General features: G+C 37.4%; 1 protein-coding gene across 1 annotated transcript in view; it reads right to left on the reverse strand.

Moving 5' to 3' along the window:
• Window positions 1-17,165, reverse strand: part of HSD17B14 (hydroxysteroid 17-beta dehydrogenase 14) — a 28,304-nt gene extending 11,139 nt beyond the window's left edge. The window contains exons 1-5 of the mRNA XM_026711816.2: window positions 16,980-17,165; window positions 5,801-5,845; window positions 4,019-4,119; window positions 2,848-2,914; window positions 1,799-1,890 (exon numbers count right to left, since the gene is read on the reverse strand). Coding sequence (XP_026567601.1) covers window positions 1,799-1,890; window positions 2,848-2,914; window positions 4,019-4,119; window positions 5,801-5,845; window positions 16,980-17,067 — 393 coding nt within the window. The 5' untranslated portion in view covers window positions 17,068-17,165. The remainder of the gene's footprint in view (window positions 1-1,798; window positions 1,891-2,847; window positions 2,915-4,018; window positions 4,120-5,800; window positions 5,846-16,979) is intronic.
• Between the last annotated feature and the right edge of the window lie 2,288 nt (window positions 17,166-19,453).

The raw sequence follows: 19,453 nt of genomic DNA on the forward strand, positions 1-19,453 counted from the left end.
AAACTCAGGGTCCTAAGAAGCTTGGCCCCTTTAGATAACAGATTATCTGAGTTGGAAGGGATCTCATAGGTCAACTAGTCCAGTCCACAGCCCAAGCAGGAGACCCTACACCTTTTCTGACAGATGGCAGTCCAGTCTCTTTTTCAAAGCCTCCAGTGATGAAGCTCCCACAACTTCCGAGGGCAAGCTGTTCCATTGGTTGATTGTTCTATCAGAAAGTTTTTCCTTATTTCTAGATTGAATCTCTCCTTGTTCAGTTTCCATCCATTATTCCTTGTCTGGCCTTCGGGTGCTTTGGAAAATAGCTTGACCCCTTCCTCTCTGTGGCAGCCCCTCAAATATTGGGATACTGCTATCATGTCTCCCCTGGTCCTTCTTTTCACTAGACTAGCCATACGTGAGCACATCCATACAGGTAGTCCTCAACTTATAACAATTCATTTAGTGAGCATTCAAAGTTACAACGGCACTGAGAAAAGTAACTTATGACCACTTTTCACAGCATCACCGTGATTACGTGATCAAAATTCAGACGTTTGACAACTGAGTCAAATTTATGACAGTTGCAGAGTCCCTGGGTCATGTGATTCCCTTTTGCACCCTTCTGACAAGCAAAGTCAATGAAGAAGCTGGATTCTCCTAACAGTTGTGTACTAAATAACTGCAGTGATTCACTTAACAACTTGGCAAGAAAAGTTGTAAAAGGGGGCAAAATTCTTACTTAACAATTGTCTCATTCAGGAACAGAAAATTTTGGACTCGGTTGTGGTCATAAGTTAAGGACTAACTGTACTGTGTCTGTATAACCATACGGCCCTAAGGAAAGAGCAGGTCATGAAAGCAAGTAGGTTGTTCTTGCCACTTTGACTTGCCCATTCACTCGCTATGGAGAAATATAGATAGAAAGAAGGTTCCATCAAGGATTCTATATCGCTCTCCCTTCAAAACACCGCACCAATTCTACAACTGCAGGGTAAGAAATGAAATGTAGACAATACCAGTGTCGTAAAAAGTTACCTTCTACGCATATGTTGTGCTATTTGTACATATAGAAGAATATATATAATTCATACATATATGTAGGTCTAGGTGTGTTCGGGTCTTTTCCCGTGTAAGATTAAGAGTATCTCGGCGAGGTCCCACTCGCCATCCTCAGGCTGGTGCTTTCAGCTTCGTGCCAGTGCAAGCAGTGTGTGATCAGAGCTGCCCTCTCTCTATATATACTGGGGCGGGGGGGAGCTGGTGTACTGGGCTGGTTGGCTGCGCTGCTGCCTCTTGATTGGTTGATGGAGTTGATATTGTTATAATGGGCTGTGTGATGGCTTGTGAGTTTTGTTGTGGAGATATCCTGGATCTTGTGCTGTAATCTCCTGGGTCGTTTGTTTTGTAGTGATCTTTTTTTCCATTAGCCTCTCGTGTTTTAACGGCTTGGGTAATGGGTTGTGTGTTGGGCTTGTGAGTTCTTTTGTTGTGGTATCCTGGGTCCTGTGTTGTAATCTCCTGGGTTGTTTGTGTTTTGATCTCTTTTCCATTAGCCAAGATACTCTTAATCTTACACGGGAAAAGACCCAAACACACCTAGACCTACATATCTGTACCCATGAAAATCTACGAAAACAAATTCATACATACATACATACATACACACACACACACACACACACACACAAATACAGAAGCCTGATGATGGCAGAACTACAATGACGTGGGAAAATACCCGAACAAAGCTGAATGCCATACATGTAAGTACCCGCGAAAACTATATATATAATATTCATATATATCTCTGAAAGACTACCTTGGCCATTAAAAAACAGCTGACAATGTTGAGGTCCATGAGATTGCGGAATTCTTGGGCAGACACATCATCGATTCTTTGATCGGGGGGATCTGTTTGGCAGAGAAAGAGAGAAAGGATATTGCATAAATCTATATAGATTGCCTTCTTACTCAGTGGGTGGATGTATTTTGCTTTTCTAGCACTGTAAAAGTCCTTATTCCAAATTAATCCTGAGAACCATACATCACATAGATCAGTTTGTGCACCAAATAAAAGTCATGCTTAATCTTTGCCAGTATTATCTTTGCTGGTTCTCTTTCTTGTTTCTCCAAGGTGATGACTGGGGAGAACCAATTCAATTGGTTCAACTGGTTAATTACATTCTCTGTCTATCCAATTATCACACTGGGTTGCTATGGAGATAAAATTGGAGAGCCTTTCACAGGGTGATGGAAGTTGTAACCTAACACATGGGGGAATGTCAGGTTGAGGAAAGTGATCTATCCCACTCATAAAAATCAACAGATGCCTTTATAGAAATCTACAGGGAGTCAATGTGATAAAAGCAACTCAAACAAGTTAGAAAAAAATGGGGAAAAATGTTAAAATAAATAAGAATGCGGGTGGAGGTTCATTCTCCAAGCTTGTGGGTTTGTTTCTGAACATTTTGTTACCAAGCTAAGTAACATCTTCAGCAGTTTATTTAGGGGATGTCAGTATTATTCTGTTTATAAGGGCTTGTTGTGGTCTGTAGGTCTTGTGATGGGGAAGTCACATCAGGTGAGTCTTGTGATGGACCTTGTGACCTCTTCATCAACCCTAACCCTACAGACCACAAGAACAGAGGAACACTGACACTGATATCCCCCAAACTCCCCTGAAGATGTTATCTAGCCTGGTAACATAATATTTGGAATCCAGCACACAAGTTCGGAGAACAAACCTCCACCCTCATCCTCCATCCATTTTTTGCCACCATTGTATAAATAAGAATATTGTCAGGATTAGTAGGGACAACATTTTAAATGGTTAGCAAGACAGGCCCAATCATTTTGGAAATGACTCACGCCCGCCAGCATTGTTCACCAGGCAATCTAGTTGTCCATGCTGTTCTATGGTCATCGACACCAACCTCTGTAGAGAAGGCACAGGGTAAAAAGAGAAAGATTTCAGGAATGTTGGGAGCCGTGGTGGCGCGGTGGCGCGGTGGTTAGAATGCAGTATTGCAGGCTAACTCTGCCCACTGCCAGCAGTTTGTTCCTCAGTGGCTCAAGGTTGACTCAGCCTTCCCTCCTTCTGAGGTTGGTAAAATGAGGGCCAAGATTGTTGGGGGCAATAGGCTGACTCTGTAAACTGCTTAGAGAGGACTGTAAAGCACTGTGAAGCAGTATATAAGTCTTATTGCTATGTGGAAGAAAATCAAGATGAGAATCAAATTATATGACTCCTTACGAGTTGCAACCTTCTTAAACAGCCAAGTCTAAACATAAACTTTTATCAATATGAGAAATGTGGACAGTTGGCAACAATTGCAGGAGTAATAGAGGTAGATTTAAGGCAATTTTCCAGGATGTGACCAGTGAAGCTGTGGTACAGCCATTTTTTTAACTTTACTGACACCAGTTACCACTTGTTCTGCACATGTACCCAAAAATCAGGATAGTGTTGACACATATGATCCTTGGAGCTAGCTTTATGCTAGGTTTCCACAATGCACAAAATCATAACTTTCTTTTAACTACCATTTGTTGAACAAGCAAGACAAGTCATGTTGGCTCAGAATACAAAGCCAGAAGCTACAATTTACAAACCCAATGGGCTGAGTTTGCATTTCATACGAAATAAAAACCAAATCTGTCACATGAAGATAGAGTGCAATGCATGAATCCAGTGTTTGTCTTACAGCTACTTTCAACTCAGCGTTATATCTGAAACAAAGAATATGGTGAAGAGTTTTGGTCAGGGTTTCCCAACCTTGACAACTTTAAGATGCCTGGACTTTATTTCCCAGAATTCCCCAATCAATCATGCTGGCTGGGGAATTCTGGGAGTTGAACTCCACACTTCTTTAAAGTTGCCAAGGTTGGGAAATCTTGGATTTGCTGCAACTGGCATTGGACTTCAGTGTGAGAAGTTACATTGCAGAAGTGATAGAGAAAATGCAGAATTTCAAGAAAACCAAAAGAAATAAGCTCCAGATCTATGAAAGAAACCATCTGGAAGAGAAGTCCAGCCTACCTTCATGTCTGCTTCACAGAGGACATCACAGACCACAAAGCAACCTTCTCCAGATCCACCACCTTCTGCAAGTTTCCTCTCAAGACATTTTCCTTTTTCTTCTGCAAAGAGATGCAAAGTGGGTTTAAGGCTGCCATTGGGAAATAGAAGGGAAGGATAACCATTTTATCCCAAATTATTTATACTTGGAGTCTTTAGCTGCCTCTAGTTCCAGCCGTGGTCCAAATAAAATTAACAGATGTACCACTCACACCTGAGAAATTGATTTCCACTAACCCTTGGAAAAGTTTTCATAGCAAGAATTGAAAACATGTGGCCCATAGCTTCTATTATTTTTTAAAAAAAATCTGGTTTTAGAATACAGTAGGAACATATCTACCGTAGCTGTCTGTAGTCAATTGGAGTTGGTAGTTGCAACAAATAATAATAATTAAACAAAAAGAATGGGAGCTGCTAGTGTTTCCATCTTGCCTCAAGATCTACTCATGAGTAGCATTCTCAAACACAACCCATTGTGATAAGGTTTGCCCATTTTAATGCCAATTTACTATTTAGTTTATACCATTGATGAAACATTTTGCCAGACTGGTAAGTATAATTGTTGTTATGTGTTTTAATCCAGGGAAATCCACTTACAGAGTTCTTACCATTAAAACTAGCCCAGCATTATGGAGTTGAAAAGGCTATTTAAACTGCCAAAGCAAATTGTCTACTGTACTTAATGAAGGAAGTAATCTAAATTACAGAAAAAAGAAAAGGAAGGCTGAGAGCTAATTCATTCAGTTAGTGCTAAATTTGGATCCTCCCTCCCTTTCTTTCTTTCTTTCTTTCTTTCTTTCTTTCTTTCTTTCTTTCTTTCTTTCTTTCTTTCTTTCTTGTCAGATAGATAAGCTTATTTTATTAATCATTACATTAGGTAAATTCAGAAACACTTTGATCAATTTAAAAAAACACCTTTTTACAACCCTATAATCCCTTAATTTGGGGTAGATTCAGGACGACTGGATGGAGCCAATTTTACTGGACGGATACTCTTCCTGACACCACACAGAGTTCACAGCAGGTATTTTTTCTTTGCGCCTTGAGAGAGAAACATCTGCCATTAACTAGAAGTTGACTTTTAACCACTAGGCTACCACACCACAGTTTGATTCAAAATATAATAGGTAGTCAGAACCCAAGCCGAAGTTAGCTTAGCGAGCCTTAGATGATAGGTCTGTAAATACAGCATCGGGCAGGTTTAAACTGCTGCTCAATTATACAGTTCATTGTTATACATTTTGCTGCTCCTTAGGAAAAATCACACATCCCATTTTCCTACATGAAAATCATCTACCCAGGAAAATATTAAATTGCCTTTGTAGCATATAGGCATTCTAGTGATTTAGTGGGCATCTTATTTTTCTGGCCAGAAAAATATTGGTTTTTCTCATTGCTTCCGTTTTCTGCAAAGATAGATTGCTGAATTCTAGCAAAGCTCCAAGAAGTAGATACTTGCCTTCTTTCATCTGAAAATCAGAATATGTCTTATAGCACCATGTGAGGTTGATGGATTTTATTAAAAGACATGGGTTACTATGAACTACAGGTTGCTTCATCCGCAGTGCATGGAGTTCATCATTTCTTCACCTGCATTTTTTTTTCCTTAAAGAGTTTGCAATTTTGTGTTGTCCAAATCTGGTATTTCCTTTTAGTTTGTCAACCTGATTAGCTAAATTAGGATCAGGATTATAAATCATCAGATATAAAGCAAGGGCAACAATAGAGCTTTCTAGGTCTCACCTTCTGATGCTGGTGCACAGAAGACCACTTTGGCTCCATGATAAACTGGAAAGGGAAAAAAGAAACAAGTGGGATATTTCAAAACAAACCCCTGTGACTTTGTCACCACATCATTTGATGAAGAATACAGAAATATGATATAGTCCTTCACCTACAACCATTCATTTAGTGACCATTTGAAGTAACATAAGCACTGAAAAAAGTGACTGATGTCTGGTCCTCACACATATGGCCATCACAGCACTTCCATGGTCATGTAATCAAAATTTGGGTGTTTGGCAACCGGCATGTATTCATGATTGTTTGCAACATCTTGGGAATTACATGATCACCATTTGCAACCTCACCACTAACTTCCAACAAGCAAAGTCAATAAGAGAAGATGGATTTTCTTGACAACTTTGTTGTCCAAAAGATAGAGGGTGAAACTAGAGGGACAGCCATACTGGACTTAATTCTTACAAACAGAGAAGAAGTGATAGAGGGAGTTGAAACTGCAGGAACCTTGGGTGAGAGTGACCATGTCATACTAGAATTCAACATAACACAAACACAAGCAACAGAACATAATGACACCAGAGTCTTGGGTTTTAAAAGAGCTGATTTCAATAAACTCAGAGAGAACTTGGGAAAGATTCTAAATCCTGAAAATCCTAAAGGGGAAAACAACTCAAAAATCTTGGCAAACTCTAAAAAGTATGACCATAGAAGCCCAGACCAGCACAATACCACTGAGAAAGAAAAACAAGAAATCCAAGAAGAAACCAGCATGGCTGCACAATGATCTCTCTGACAAATTGAAAGAAAAAAAAGGACAAGTACAAAAATGGAAAGAAGGACGTACAACTGAGGCAGAATATCAGCAGATAGCCAGAATCTGCAAAGACAAAGTTAGGATAGCAAAGGCTCAGAATGAACAAAGACTTGCAACAAAAGTCAGAGATAATAAAAAAAGTTTCTTCCAACATATAAATAACAAGAAAAAATCAAGGAAACAGTCAGTCCACAAAAAAGAGAAGACGGCAAGGAGAAAGCAGAACTGCTTAACTCATTCTTTGCATCCGTCTTCACGCAAAAAGAAACTATAGCTCAACCCACCAAAAACATAACTGTAAAAGATAGACCAGAAATAAAAGTTAAAATAAGCAAAAAAATAGTAAGAGAACACCTGTCTGATCTTGATGAAAACAAATCACCGGGGCCTGATGGATTACATCCCAGAGTTTTAAAGGAGCCGGCAGAGGTCATCTCAGAACCACTGCACCATATCTTTCAAAAATCCTGGAGCATTGGGGGAGGTGGAGCTGGTGTTGCGACGATACGGCATGCGATCTCGGAGGTCTGAGATCGCTGCCGATATCTTTGCTCCTGGACGGTCCAAATGGATCTAAACTGTCCCAAAGAGGTGGTGAATGTAAAGAGCGCATCCTGTCGATCCCAGGGAAACTGCAAAGTCCCTGGTAGATCCAGGACAAGCTTTTTTTGCCAGCGGCAAAGAGGCAGCCATTAAAGCTGCTGAAGTTGGGACAGCTCCGAAACGGAAGAGAACGGAAAGAGAGTGTGTGCCGGTCTGGTGAGAATTTTTTCTTTATTTTAAGAGTTGAAAGGACACCCTAAGGAAAAGAAAGAATCTGTAAAAGTTTTGACAGAAGTGATTAAGCAGCAATTTTAAACAGGTAGTCAAAGTAATATTTTTTTTATTTTTTTTCTCATTGCTGGATTTTTTACACATGATTTTAGATTTTGAAACTGGACTGCCTTTTTTTTTCTCTTCTTCCACCTATTCTTTCTTTCCTTTTTGACTTTATAATATTTTAGACTAGAGACTCCCTTCTAGTCATCTTTTTAAATATCTTTTTCCCTTTTTAATTAATTTTTATTATATCTTGTTTGGAAAAGGAGGGGGGAAGTGAAAGCAGAAGAAACTTTGTAACACTGCCAACTAGAAGCTTGGAAATATTCTCTTTTTTTTCTTGACCAGACAAAGCTGAGAAAGAACTGAGACTTCATGGGAGAGTGTTATTGCAGGTGCTCTTCTGGGTTTCTATCAATAGCTGGAATCTGGTGTTGAAGTTTATAGAAAAAAAGGTGATAAGACTCTGGAGAAGAGAGTTATAAATTTTAACAAAAGCCTTAGATAACCAAACAAGGTGCAGTGTGCTCTTTTTACTTTTTTTAAGCTGGGCTATTTCTTACTTTAACAAGTAAACTACCCTCCTTAGTAGCTTACTTTTTGTAATAGCTATTTGGATTTTTGGCCTTTTGGAACTTGTTTTTGTCTTTCTTTTCGTTTTTGAAGTCTAATTTTTACATTTGCATTTTATTTTAAAGGAAAAGCTTTAGTATTAATGATTTCCTTCCTTTTTCTTTTTTTTTAAGGGAGTAGTCTCTTTTCTTTTTTCTCTCTCCCTCCCTTGTATATTTTGTTTTCTATTTACCTTCCATATTTTTTTGTGGATTTCTTTTTTTTGTTATGCATCCTTTTATACCTGAGACTTTTTAATTGGATTAAGGTGTTGAAGAACCTGAAGAACTTTTCTTTTCTTTAGTTTTTTATTTTTTATTTTTCTGCCTGTTCCAACAATTTTTTCTTTTTTGTGTGTTTATGGTCTTTTCTTCCATTTTTGAGTTTTTACTGATACCTAACCAATCGATTGGATTAAGGTATACAAGAACCTGAAGAATATTATTATTATTATTATTATTATTATTATTATTATTATTATTATTATTATTATTATTATTATTATTATTATTATTATTATTATGCTTCTTTTCCCTCCACTATTTTTACTTGGAATTACAATTGGTTATTTCACAAATGGATTAAGGTCTAGAAGAACCTGAAGATTTTGAATTGTCTGAAATGAGTAGGAAACTAACAGCCCCTGGTTCCTCAACTTCTACTTCTTCCTCTTCACCATCTGGAGGACAATGCTCAATACAGACAATGTTACAGCAAGAAAAAGAACAGGAAAAAGTGACGCTGCAGATGATTATGCAAGGAATTCAAAATATACAAATAAGAACAGAGAATATTGAAAAGAGAACAGAGAACATTGAACAAAGAACAGGAAAAACTGAAGAAAAGGTGGAGAACATTCAACAAATGATGATGAAGTATGATGAGAGATTCCAAAAAATTGAAGAAGATAAACAAAGAGATAAGAAGATTGGAGATATTGATAGCAGATTAACTGTGGTTGAACAAGATTAAAGTGGGATGTTGAAATGGGAGATGGACAGATCAGAATTTTATCTCAGATTCCAAAGCATAGAGGAAGAAAAGGGACAAAACCTGGCTGAGATAATGATAGAAATTTTGGCTGAAGCTCTGGAAATAACTAAAGAGAAGATGATGGATGGAATAGATGAGGTTTATTGAGTCTTCACAAGACATGCAATGAGAAATAGCTTACCAAGAGAAGTACACATCAGATTTACAAAGAAAGCCATTAAAACACAAATATTGCAAGTGGCAAGAGAGAAAACATTGAAATATAAAGACAAGGAGATTGTGCTCTTGAAACAAGTACCCAGAAGAGTGAGAGAGATGAGAAGAGAATACTGATTTCTGACTAAAATTCTACTTAAAAAGAGGTGAATTATAGATGGTTGATTCCAGAAGGTTTAATGTTCACATGGCAAGAACAGAGATATAGAATTGACTCAATTGAGAAAGCTGAATTATTTTATACAGAATATTTTGGAGGGAAAGAGGAGGAGGCAGAAAAAGAAATGTCACTAATTGAATTCCAAGTGGACTGCCAAATGGCGACTGAAAAAGAAAAAGGTGCAGTAGGCGGAAAGGTGGAAGTCAAAGAACAACATAAACCAAGATCTACAAGAGCTGCTAAACCTAACTACAAAATATAACCATGGAAGAGAAAAAACTGATTACAATTAACATAAATGGACTTAACCCAACTGTTAAAAGAAGGAAAACTTTTCATAAATTAGAAAAATTAAAATTTGATATAATCTGCCTACAAGAAGTACATATTAAAAAGCAACATGAACAACTGCTGATACAGCCAAAATTAGGGAAAATATTTACTTCTTTGACACAATGCAAGAAAAGAGGAGTGGTTTTATACATTAAAGATATTATCCCAGCGAAATTGATCTATACCGATGATGATGGAAGGTTACTAATGGTGGAAATAATGGACAATAATATGAAAACACTCCTGATTGCAATCTATGCCCCGAATGACAATCAAGAAGAATTTTATAGAAAATTACATATGAAAATAATTGAACTGGACTATGCTAATATAGTTATGATGGGAGACTTCAATAGAATTGTAGATAATAAATTGGACTATACAGCACAGAAAACAACAAAGCAAAACAGAAAGACTCTCCCTAAATCCTTTTTTAAAATAATAGATGAAATAAATTTAAAGATACATGGAGAGAAAGAAATGCTAAGACTAAACAATACACCTTCTAAACAAACATTTATCATGGTCCAGAATAGATATGATATGGATGTCAACAGAATTGTTAGGTAATATTCCAGAAATAAATATTGAAACAAGTACTTGGGCAGATCACAATCCAATGACAATTAAATGGAAAGGACAAAGAAGAAGATCTAGATGGACGTTAAATAATACTATATTAAAGGAAAAAGACTTCATACAGTGGATGGAGAAAGAACTGCCTTTCTTCTTTAGAGAAAACAAAAAAGAAGATACATCAATGCAGAATGTATGGGATACAATGAAGGCATATGCCAGAAGCTTGATAATAGACTATACAAGGAAAAGAAATACCATGAAAAGACTAGCCTCTAAGGCATTAGAGGATGAGTATAAAGGACTTGAAAAAGAGCTACAGAAAATCCCACAGAAAAAGGACATTAAGTTAAAAATGGATATAATTAAACATAAAATGGGACTAATGGAAAAAGAAGAACTAGCACAGAAAATCAGAGGTGCGAAACAGAACTATTTTGAAGATGCAAATAAACCAGGTAGATGGTTAGCATACAAATTGAGAAAGGATAAAGAATCAAGGAAAATATTGCAATTAATAGATGACCAAGGCCAAGTTTGCTATGGTAGTAAAGAGAAGAAGGAAATTATACATGACTATTATGGGAAACTATACACACAAGAGAATATTGATGAGGAAAGAGTTAAACAGTACTTACAGAATGCTAATCTACCCCAGATACCTACAGAGATTGAAACAATGTTAGAAAGCAATATAACGATGATGGAGTTTACTGAAGCATTTAAGAAGCAAAACAATGGAAAGGCACCAGGCCCAGATGGACTTCCAGCAGAATTTTATAAAACACTACAAGAATCGTTAAACCTTCCATTGCTAGAAATTATGAATGAAGTTATGTTAAAGAAGAAGATACCCAAATCATGGTCAGAAGCTTATATTACACTTGTCCCAAAAGAGGAGGCCGATCCATTACAAATCAAGAACTATAGACCTATTTCCTTACTAAACAGATTATAAAATTTTTGCTTCGATATTGGCAGAAAGACTTTAAAAATACTTAAACAATTTTATCCACCCTGATCAAAATGGATTTCTGCCAAAGGGACAAATTAAAGATAATATGAGAGTAATTTTGGACACTTTGGAATAATACGAGGCACACCCTGAAAAGCAAATGGCTTTTATATTTTTAGATGCACAGAAGGCATTTGATAATGTGAATTGGCGATTCATGTTATTACAGCTGGAACAAATAGGCTTTGGTAAAAAATTTATTCAAGCAATGGAAGCTATATATCATAACCAAACAACAAAGGTAATGATAGAGGCAGAACTGACAGACTCTATTGATATAAGAAAAGGAACAAGACAAGGGTGCCCACTATCACCTTTGTTGTTTGTGTTAACCTTGGAAGTGTTAAACAGAAATATTAGAGAAGAAAAGGATATAAAAGAGATGAAAATTAAAAAGGAAGAATTCAAGTTGCAAGCATTCGCAGATGATCTAGTTTTCATTTTAGAAGACCCACTAGAAACAGCATCAAAATTGATAGAAAAGATAGAGGTATATGGAAAGGTGGCTGGTTTGAAAATAAATAAAGATAAAACAAAGATCTTGACAAAGAATATGCTATCAAGACAAAAGGAAGAACTGGCGGGTATACTGAAAATTCAGGTCACGAATAAGATCAAGTACTTGGGGATACATTTGACAGCAAGATGTAGTACACTAAAAGAGAATAATTATATCAAACTTAAGCAGCAGATAGCGCTAGAAATTGGACTAAATAAAATCCACACGTGGTTGGAAAAAATGACAAAAAAGCATATAGACTTGAAACCAGAGATATTTTTATTGGGAATTTTACCTGATATATATAGTAAAGATTTAAAATATTTGATTGTAAATGTATTAACAGCATCTAGATTGTATCCAGATTGTATTTGCCAAAAACTGGAAAAATGAGAAAATACCATTACAGGAGGAAATCATTAAGAAAATATTGGAATGTGCTGAAATGAGTAGATTGACATTTGAAATCAGAGAACAAGATGATAAACTATTTTATAAAATTTGGGATCTATTCTATCAATGGTTAGACAATAAAACATGGTAATGAAATATGTAGATTCTTAGAAAATAATAAATATATAAAGATGTATTATTTTCTTATTATATCTACAAAAGGATTATAGGATAGATTTGAGATGATTATGAACTGTCATAAAACAAATTAAGTAAAATATGGATTATTTTGTAAAACATGAATGAATAAAAGTATAGTCAAATGTTTAACAATGATATTAATGTATTTAATACTTGATTGAAAATATGAGAATATATACAATGTAATTGTAATTGAAGACTACGAAACAGAAGCACAAAACAATCTGTAAACCAACCAACATACTGTATGTATATATATATATGGAAGATGGCTTGATGTTTTTATGTTTTGTCTGTCTATGTTTGTCTTAAAAACCAATAAAAATCTATTTAAAAAAAAATCCTGGAGCACCAGGGAACTACCAGAGGACTGGAAAAGAGCTGATGTGGTTCCCATCTTCAAAAAAGGGGGGAAAAACAGACCCAGGAAATTATAGACCAATCAGCCTAACATCAACACCTGGGAAGATAATGGAAAAGATAATAAAAAAACAGATTTGCCAACGTCTAGAAACAAGTAAAGTAATAACTAGCAGTCAGCACGGGTTTGTTAAGAACAGATCATGCCAAACCAATTTTATTTCATTCTTCAATATAGTGACTAAATTAGTAGACCAGCAAAATAATGTGGACATAATATATTTAGATTTCAGCAAAGCATTCGACAAAGTAGACCACAACCTACTTCTTAGTAAGCTAGAAAAAATGGAATAGATAGCATCATCACTAGATGGACTCCCAACTTGCTGGCAAACCATACTCAACAAGTAGTCCTTAATGGGTCTAAGTCTACATGGAGGGAAGTAAGTAGTGGGGTGCCACAAGATTCAGTCTTAGGCCCAGTACTCTTCAATATCTTCATTAACGACTTAGATGAAGGAATAGAAGGGGAACTTACCAAATTTGCAGATGATACTAAGCTGGCAGGAATAGCTAACACCCAAGAAGATAGGCTCAAGATCCAGATGGATCTTGACAGACTAGAACACTGGGCCATATCTAATAAAATGAAATTCAATGTAGAGAAAAGTAAAGTCCTACACTTAGGCAAGAAAAACCAAAAGTACGCATATAGACTGGGTAAAACCAGGCTCAATAGCAGGAGCTGTGAAAGGGATCTTGGAGTCTTAGTGGACAACAGCTAAATATGAGCCAGCAGTGTGCAGCAGCCGCCAAAAAAGCTAATGCACACCTAAGTTATATTAACAGAGGGATACAATCAAGATCAAGGGAAGTACTAATACCACTCTATAAAGCCTTGGTAAGACCACACCTAGAGTACTGCATCCAGTTTTGCTCACCACATTATAAAAAAGATGTTGAGTCTCTAGAAAAAGTATAGAGAAGAGCAACCAGGATGATTAGGAGACTGGAGGCTAAAACATACAATGAACGGTTGCAGGAACTGGGCTTGGCTAGTCTGGTGAAGAGAAGGACCAGGGGAGACATGATAACAGTCTTCCAATATTTGAGGGACTACCACAGGGAGGAAGGGGTCAAGCTATTTTCTAAAGCGCCTGTAGGCCAGACAAGGAATAATGGATGGAAACTGAACAAGCAGAGATTTAACCTGGAAATAAGGAGAAACTTTCTGACAGTGAGAACAATTAACCAATGGAACAGCTTGCCCTCGGAAGTTGTGGGAGCGCCATCAGTTGAGACTTTCAAGAAGAGATTGGACTGCCATTTGTCAGAAATGGTGTAGGGTCTCCCGCTTGGGTGGGGGATTGGACTAGATGACCTATAAGGTCCCTTCCAACTCTGATTATCTGTTATCTGTTAAATATCTGATTTATGTAACCTGCATTGATTCACTTAACAACCATGGGGAAAATGTTGCAAAATTAGGAATGACTCACTTAACAACCATCTTCTTTAACAATGGAAATTCTGGTCTTAATTGTTGACATAAATCGAGGAATGCTTCTATAATATTAGTTCCTTTCACCCAATAACAGCTTATGAATATAGAAACTATTATGTGTCCGACCAGTGTTTCTCAACCTTGGCAACTTTTAAAATATGTGGATTCCAATTCCCAGCCTTCTGGGTATTGAAGTCCACACATCTTAAAGTTGCCAAGGTGGACTATTGGTCCATTAGATTAGATTATTAGACTATTGGTCGATTAAATCAATATAACTTGCTATAGTTTGAAAAGCATCTTTCATTACCTCCCAGATAAATAGCAGTATCCAACTGATCTTCAGTGATCTTGAAAAATAAGCAGAGTAAGATCTGGTGATTATTTTGTTGGGAGATCACTAGGGAATCCCAAGACTTTGAGCTAAACTAGGGTACAGGTAGTCTTCGAATTATGACTACAATTGAATCCCAAATCTCTGTTGTTAAGTGAGTTTTGCCCCATTTTATGACCTTTCTTGCCACACTTGTTAAGTGAATCACTACCGTTGATAAGTTAGTAACCTAGTTTTTAAGTGAATCTGGCTTCCCCATTGACTTTGCTTGCCAGAAGGTAGCAAAATGTGGTGACATGACTCAGGGATACAGCAACGGTCGTAAGTATAAACCAGCTGTGAAGCATCTAATTACATGATCATGGGGATGCTACAAAAGTTATAACTGTGAAAAACGGCCATAAGTCACTTTTTTCAATGCCTCTGTAACTTTGAACAGTCAGTAAATGAACTGTTGTAAGTCAAGGACTACCTGCATTGAAAACTATCCTAGAAGAATACGGCAAGCCACTTCTGGATTGATAACATCAAACTACAAGCCATGTCCATTAGTGCAGTAGGAGTCAAGGCTGATTCAATAGAAACTTTCGCTTTATATATATGATTAAAATAATCCAAGGATCACTAATTCCAAGCCCTTCATAATTTTCTCCTTCAATTGTATTGCTGCACGTTTAGTGTAGTGGTTAAGGTGCTGGCTTTAGAAACTGGTAGTCTGTGAGTTCAGGCATTAAAGCTGGCTGAATGACTTTGGGCCAGTCATTCTCTTTCAGCCCAACTCACCTGTTGTTTTAGGAAAAATAGAAGGAGAAAGGAATATTGAGAATGCTCACTGCTTTGATTTATTTATAAAGTAGTCAAAGGCAAATAAGAATCTAATAAATAAATATTAAATACTGTAATTTAATAGTGATTTTCTTGAGGGCCCTTGGCAGTTGCATGTAAAATGTTAAGGGAGGTTGCGTACACTTGTTTTAAACCTTTGTAATCTGCTAAAAATCCTGGAATTCATTTATTTCCTCATCCCTATGAACTGGCTTGAAGGAGAATACTTATTTTCAAAGGCAGAAAAAGAAACCAATAATTTTAACTTACTTTCAAGGCCATGGTGAAAAACTGGGAATGGAAACTGAATCGAAAGAAATGTCAAAGCTAATTTTTACCCTTGAAATATGAAAAAGTTTGAAAATATAAATAGTCCTCAATTTACAATAGTGCATTTAGTGACTGTTCCAAGTTACAGTAGTACTGAAAAAAGTGCCCTTATGATCATTTTTCACACTTATGGCCATTGTAGCATCTCCATGGTCATGTGATCAAAATTCAAATGTTTGGCAACTGACTCATTTATGACGGTTGTAATATCCTGAGGTCATGTGATCTTTTGTACTCTTCTGCCAAATCAGTGGAGAAACCAAATTCACTTAACAACCATGTTAGTAATTTAATAATTGCAATGAAGCACTTAACTGTGGCAGGAACTGTTGTAAAATGGAGCCAGATTCACTTAACATCTCACTTAGCAACAGAAATTTTGGGCTCAATTGTGGTCCTAAATGGAGGAATATCTATGCTATACATGTCCATAGAGAGAGAGAAAGTCTCTATCAATCTCTTAACAGAAATCCAGTTTTCTTAATTTATTTAGTTCCTCATTTAGCAGCATGGACACAATCTGTTTGTGTGCCTTTCAGAAAGACAGGATGTTGTTGCAGTCTGTTTCCTGGATGGACGGGCCTTTTGGACAACGTAGGCAGAATTTGTTTTGTTCTAGTGATGCATTTCTCAACCTTGGCAGCTTTAAGCTTTGTGGACTTCAACTCCCAGAATTTCCCAGCTGATTGAGCAACACTGCACGCTAGTAGTTAATCTTTGAACAGAAGGCTGAACTCTGACACAAAAATTGATAATTAGGAAAAATACACATACCAAGGTATTGCAGTCTACATAAAGGTTGGATTCAGGCAAAGCACTAAACCCTCTGATTACAATACAGAGCCATGTTTCAGTCCAAAAAAGATTTTCATTTTCTTTTATAGTATCTTAAAAGGCTAAGGAATTTATAAACCTCTAACTAAATGGCAATTATGTTCAGGTGCAGTTCCTGAGAGCGGATGCTGCTGGGGAAAAAAAATTGGGATTTCTTTGAACTAAACAATCGTGCCTCCGAGCACATATCGAGCTCTCCTCTTTCATTCCAAATTTCGTCTAGACCCACTCCAGTTCAACACGTAAACTTTGAGAATAAAGCTTCCTGCCAGACGCTCCACTTAAGATCCGAATACTTTTTTGGGGGGTAAAATCTCCCTGCTCCTCTTCCCATTCCCCACTCCCATCTCCCTAATCTCACCAAATTCTCTCACGATGCCTTCGCCAATGCCGCTGGTACCCCCTGTTACTATGACGACTTTGCCCGGGTACCGCTGCCCACTTGCCATTCCGGCTGCAATCGAAATCAATCACGATTTGCAAGCGATTCAGCTAATCTTTGGGTACAAAGTTTCAGCCTCCTGTGATTCCGACCTTTACGCATGCCCCTTCTCGAGCGGCATGCTGGGAAATTGAGTCTTTGTTTTCTGCAGTTTTCCTTGGGTGGGGTGAGGGAATCATCATAATTCACTTTGAAAGAGGTTACTCCGGAGCAGAAAGTGGCAATAGGGCTGCAGTAATTTTATTTATTTCATTATTTATGTACAATCATAAATTATAGTACAGAGTTAAAATATAAAAATGAAATGAAATGAGAGCCTGCTTGCCTTATGGAAGAGAAGGGTGGTTGGTGGGGATATAATAACTGTCTTCCAGTAATTGAGGGGCTGTCATAGAGATGAGGGAATTGATTTATTCTCCAAAGCCCCAGATGGCAGGAAAAGAAGTAATGAAGCTCCCACAATGGGTAGAAGCTTGTTAAAGAGATATCCAATCTAGAAGTAAAGAGAATTTTTCTGACAATGAGAACAATTAATCATTGGAATAGCTTGCCTTCTGGAGTTGTAGGTGCTCCATCAATGGAGTTTTCAAAAATAGACTGGACAACCATTTGACTGGGATTATATAAGGTCCTTGCCTTGAGCAGGAGGTTAGACTAGAAGATCTCCGAGGTCCCTTCCAACCCTAGGATTCTATGTTCTATGTTCAATTTTGGGAGTTAAAGTCCACACATCTTAAAATTAGCACCATTGAGAAACATGCTCTAGACTAGTTGTAATTTTATAACAGTCTTATAAAACTGGAGTTTCATGGGCCCCAGACAACTGCAGGACTTGAAGTCCTCACTCAAGGACTTGAAGAAGATGCTAATAAATTGTAATCTTTATGAAGCAAGATAAATTTTATTAAATAAATGGGAAACAATGCTGGCTGCATTTATTTCATCTTGGTGAAATTCATGTGGAAAATTGAGTGGAATGAAGTTTAATTTTGCCCTGACAGTACATATCTTTTGGAATATGGCCTCCAGCATTACCTTCAAGGCTGAGGGTTGCCAGGAACTCCCCAAAAGCTGTGTGTGCCTGGTTGCTGGTAGGATGAACATCATTACATCAAATATCAATGAAAACAAATGAATAAAAGGGAGGAGGCTTCTTACTTTTACTTACCTGGTAAGTACTATTACCTGGTAAAGATATGTAAAGTCATTTCTCCTACTATATCCCTTGGCCTTCATCTCAAGCTTCAGTCTGTTGAATATATCATCTCTTTCAGAGGTGCTATCCAGCAGGTTGTGACCAGTTCTGGAGAAGCGGTAGCGGACATTTTGAGTAGTTCAGAGAATCGGCAAATACCACCTCTGATTGGCCCCACCCCCATCTATTCTCGGCCTCCCAGGTGCCAGCTGATCGGCTGGGTCTTCTTTTGTTGCCCTGCACAGGAGAACGGAGCTGGAAAGCAGGTTAGTGGTATGGGGAGGGAATGAGGATTTTGCAATAAGCTTCCCCCAGGAGTGGGGAGGGAATGGGGATTTTAAAGTCTCCTTCCTCCCCACTAATCCCTCCCCACTACAATCTTCAGAAGGTAGACCAGAGGAAGGATCTGCTGGCATTCTATTTTCCATCTCCATTTTGCTGCCATTGGGAACATGGAAGGCTGAAAGAACAACGCTAATCTTGTTCAGCATTGTTTCTAGTGGCTCTAGAAAGTGTATTTTGAGATGACATGACATGATATGACATGTAGGTAGGTAAGTTGGATACATTCTTGACTTTGATTGCAGATAGTCCTTGACTTATGATCTCCATTGAGCCCAAAATTTATGTTGCTAAGTAATTGTTAAGTGAGTTTTGCCCCATTTTACAACCTTTCTTGCCACAGTTGTTAAGTGAATCACTGTAGTTGTTAAGTGAGTAACACAGTTGTTAAGTGAATCTGGCTTCCCCATAGACTTTGCTTGTCAGAAGGTTGCAAAAAGTGACCACATGACCCTGGAACACAGCAACCGTCATAAACACGAATCAGTTGCCAAGCATCTGAATTTTGATCATGTGACCATAGGGATGCTGCAATGGTCATAAAGGGTGAAAAATGATCATAACTTACTTTTTTCAGTGCTGTTGTAACTTTGAACAGTCACTAAACAAATGGTTGTAAGTCGAGGACTACCTATATTTTTTATTCTCCTCTTGCTTTTTCCTACCTTTTGCCCCATTTTTGCCAATTAATTGTTTTGATATTTGCTGACATTTAACAAATAAATAAAACAAATATTTGCCTGATGCTTTAGTGGCCTATGCACTTGCTCTTATCTGAATATAAGAACTGACTGGGAATGTGCTGGGTGCAAACTAACCTGGAAATTATCCACAGAAATTTGGATAATTTTATTTC

The sequence above is a fragment of the Pseudonaja textilis genome, chromosome Z (genome assembly GCF_049901715.1).
Source record: "Pseudonaja textilis isolate UNSWEBS1 chromosome Z, rPseTex1.2, whole genome shotgun sequence".
Taxonomy (NCBI): domain Eukaryota; kingdom Metazoa; phylum Chordata; class Lepidosauria; order Squamata; family Elapidae; genus Pseudonaja; species Pseudonaja textilis.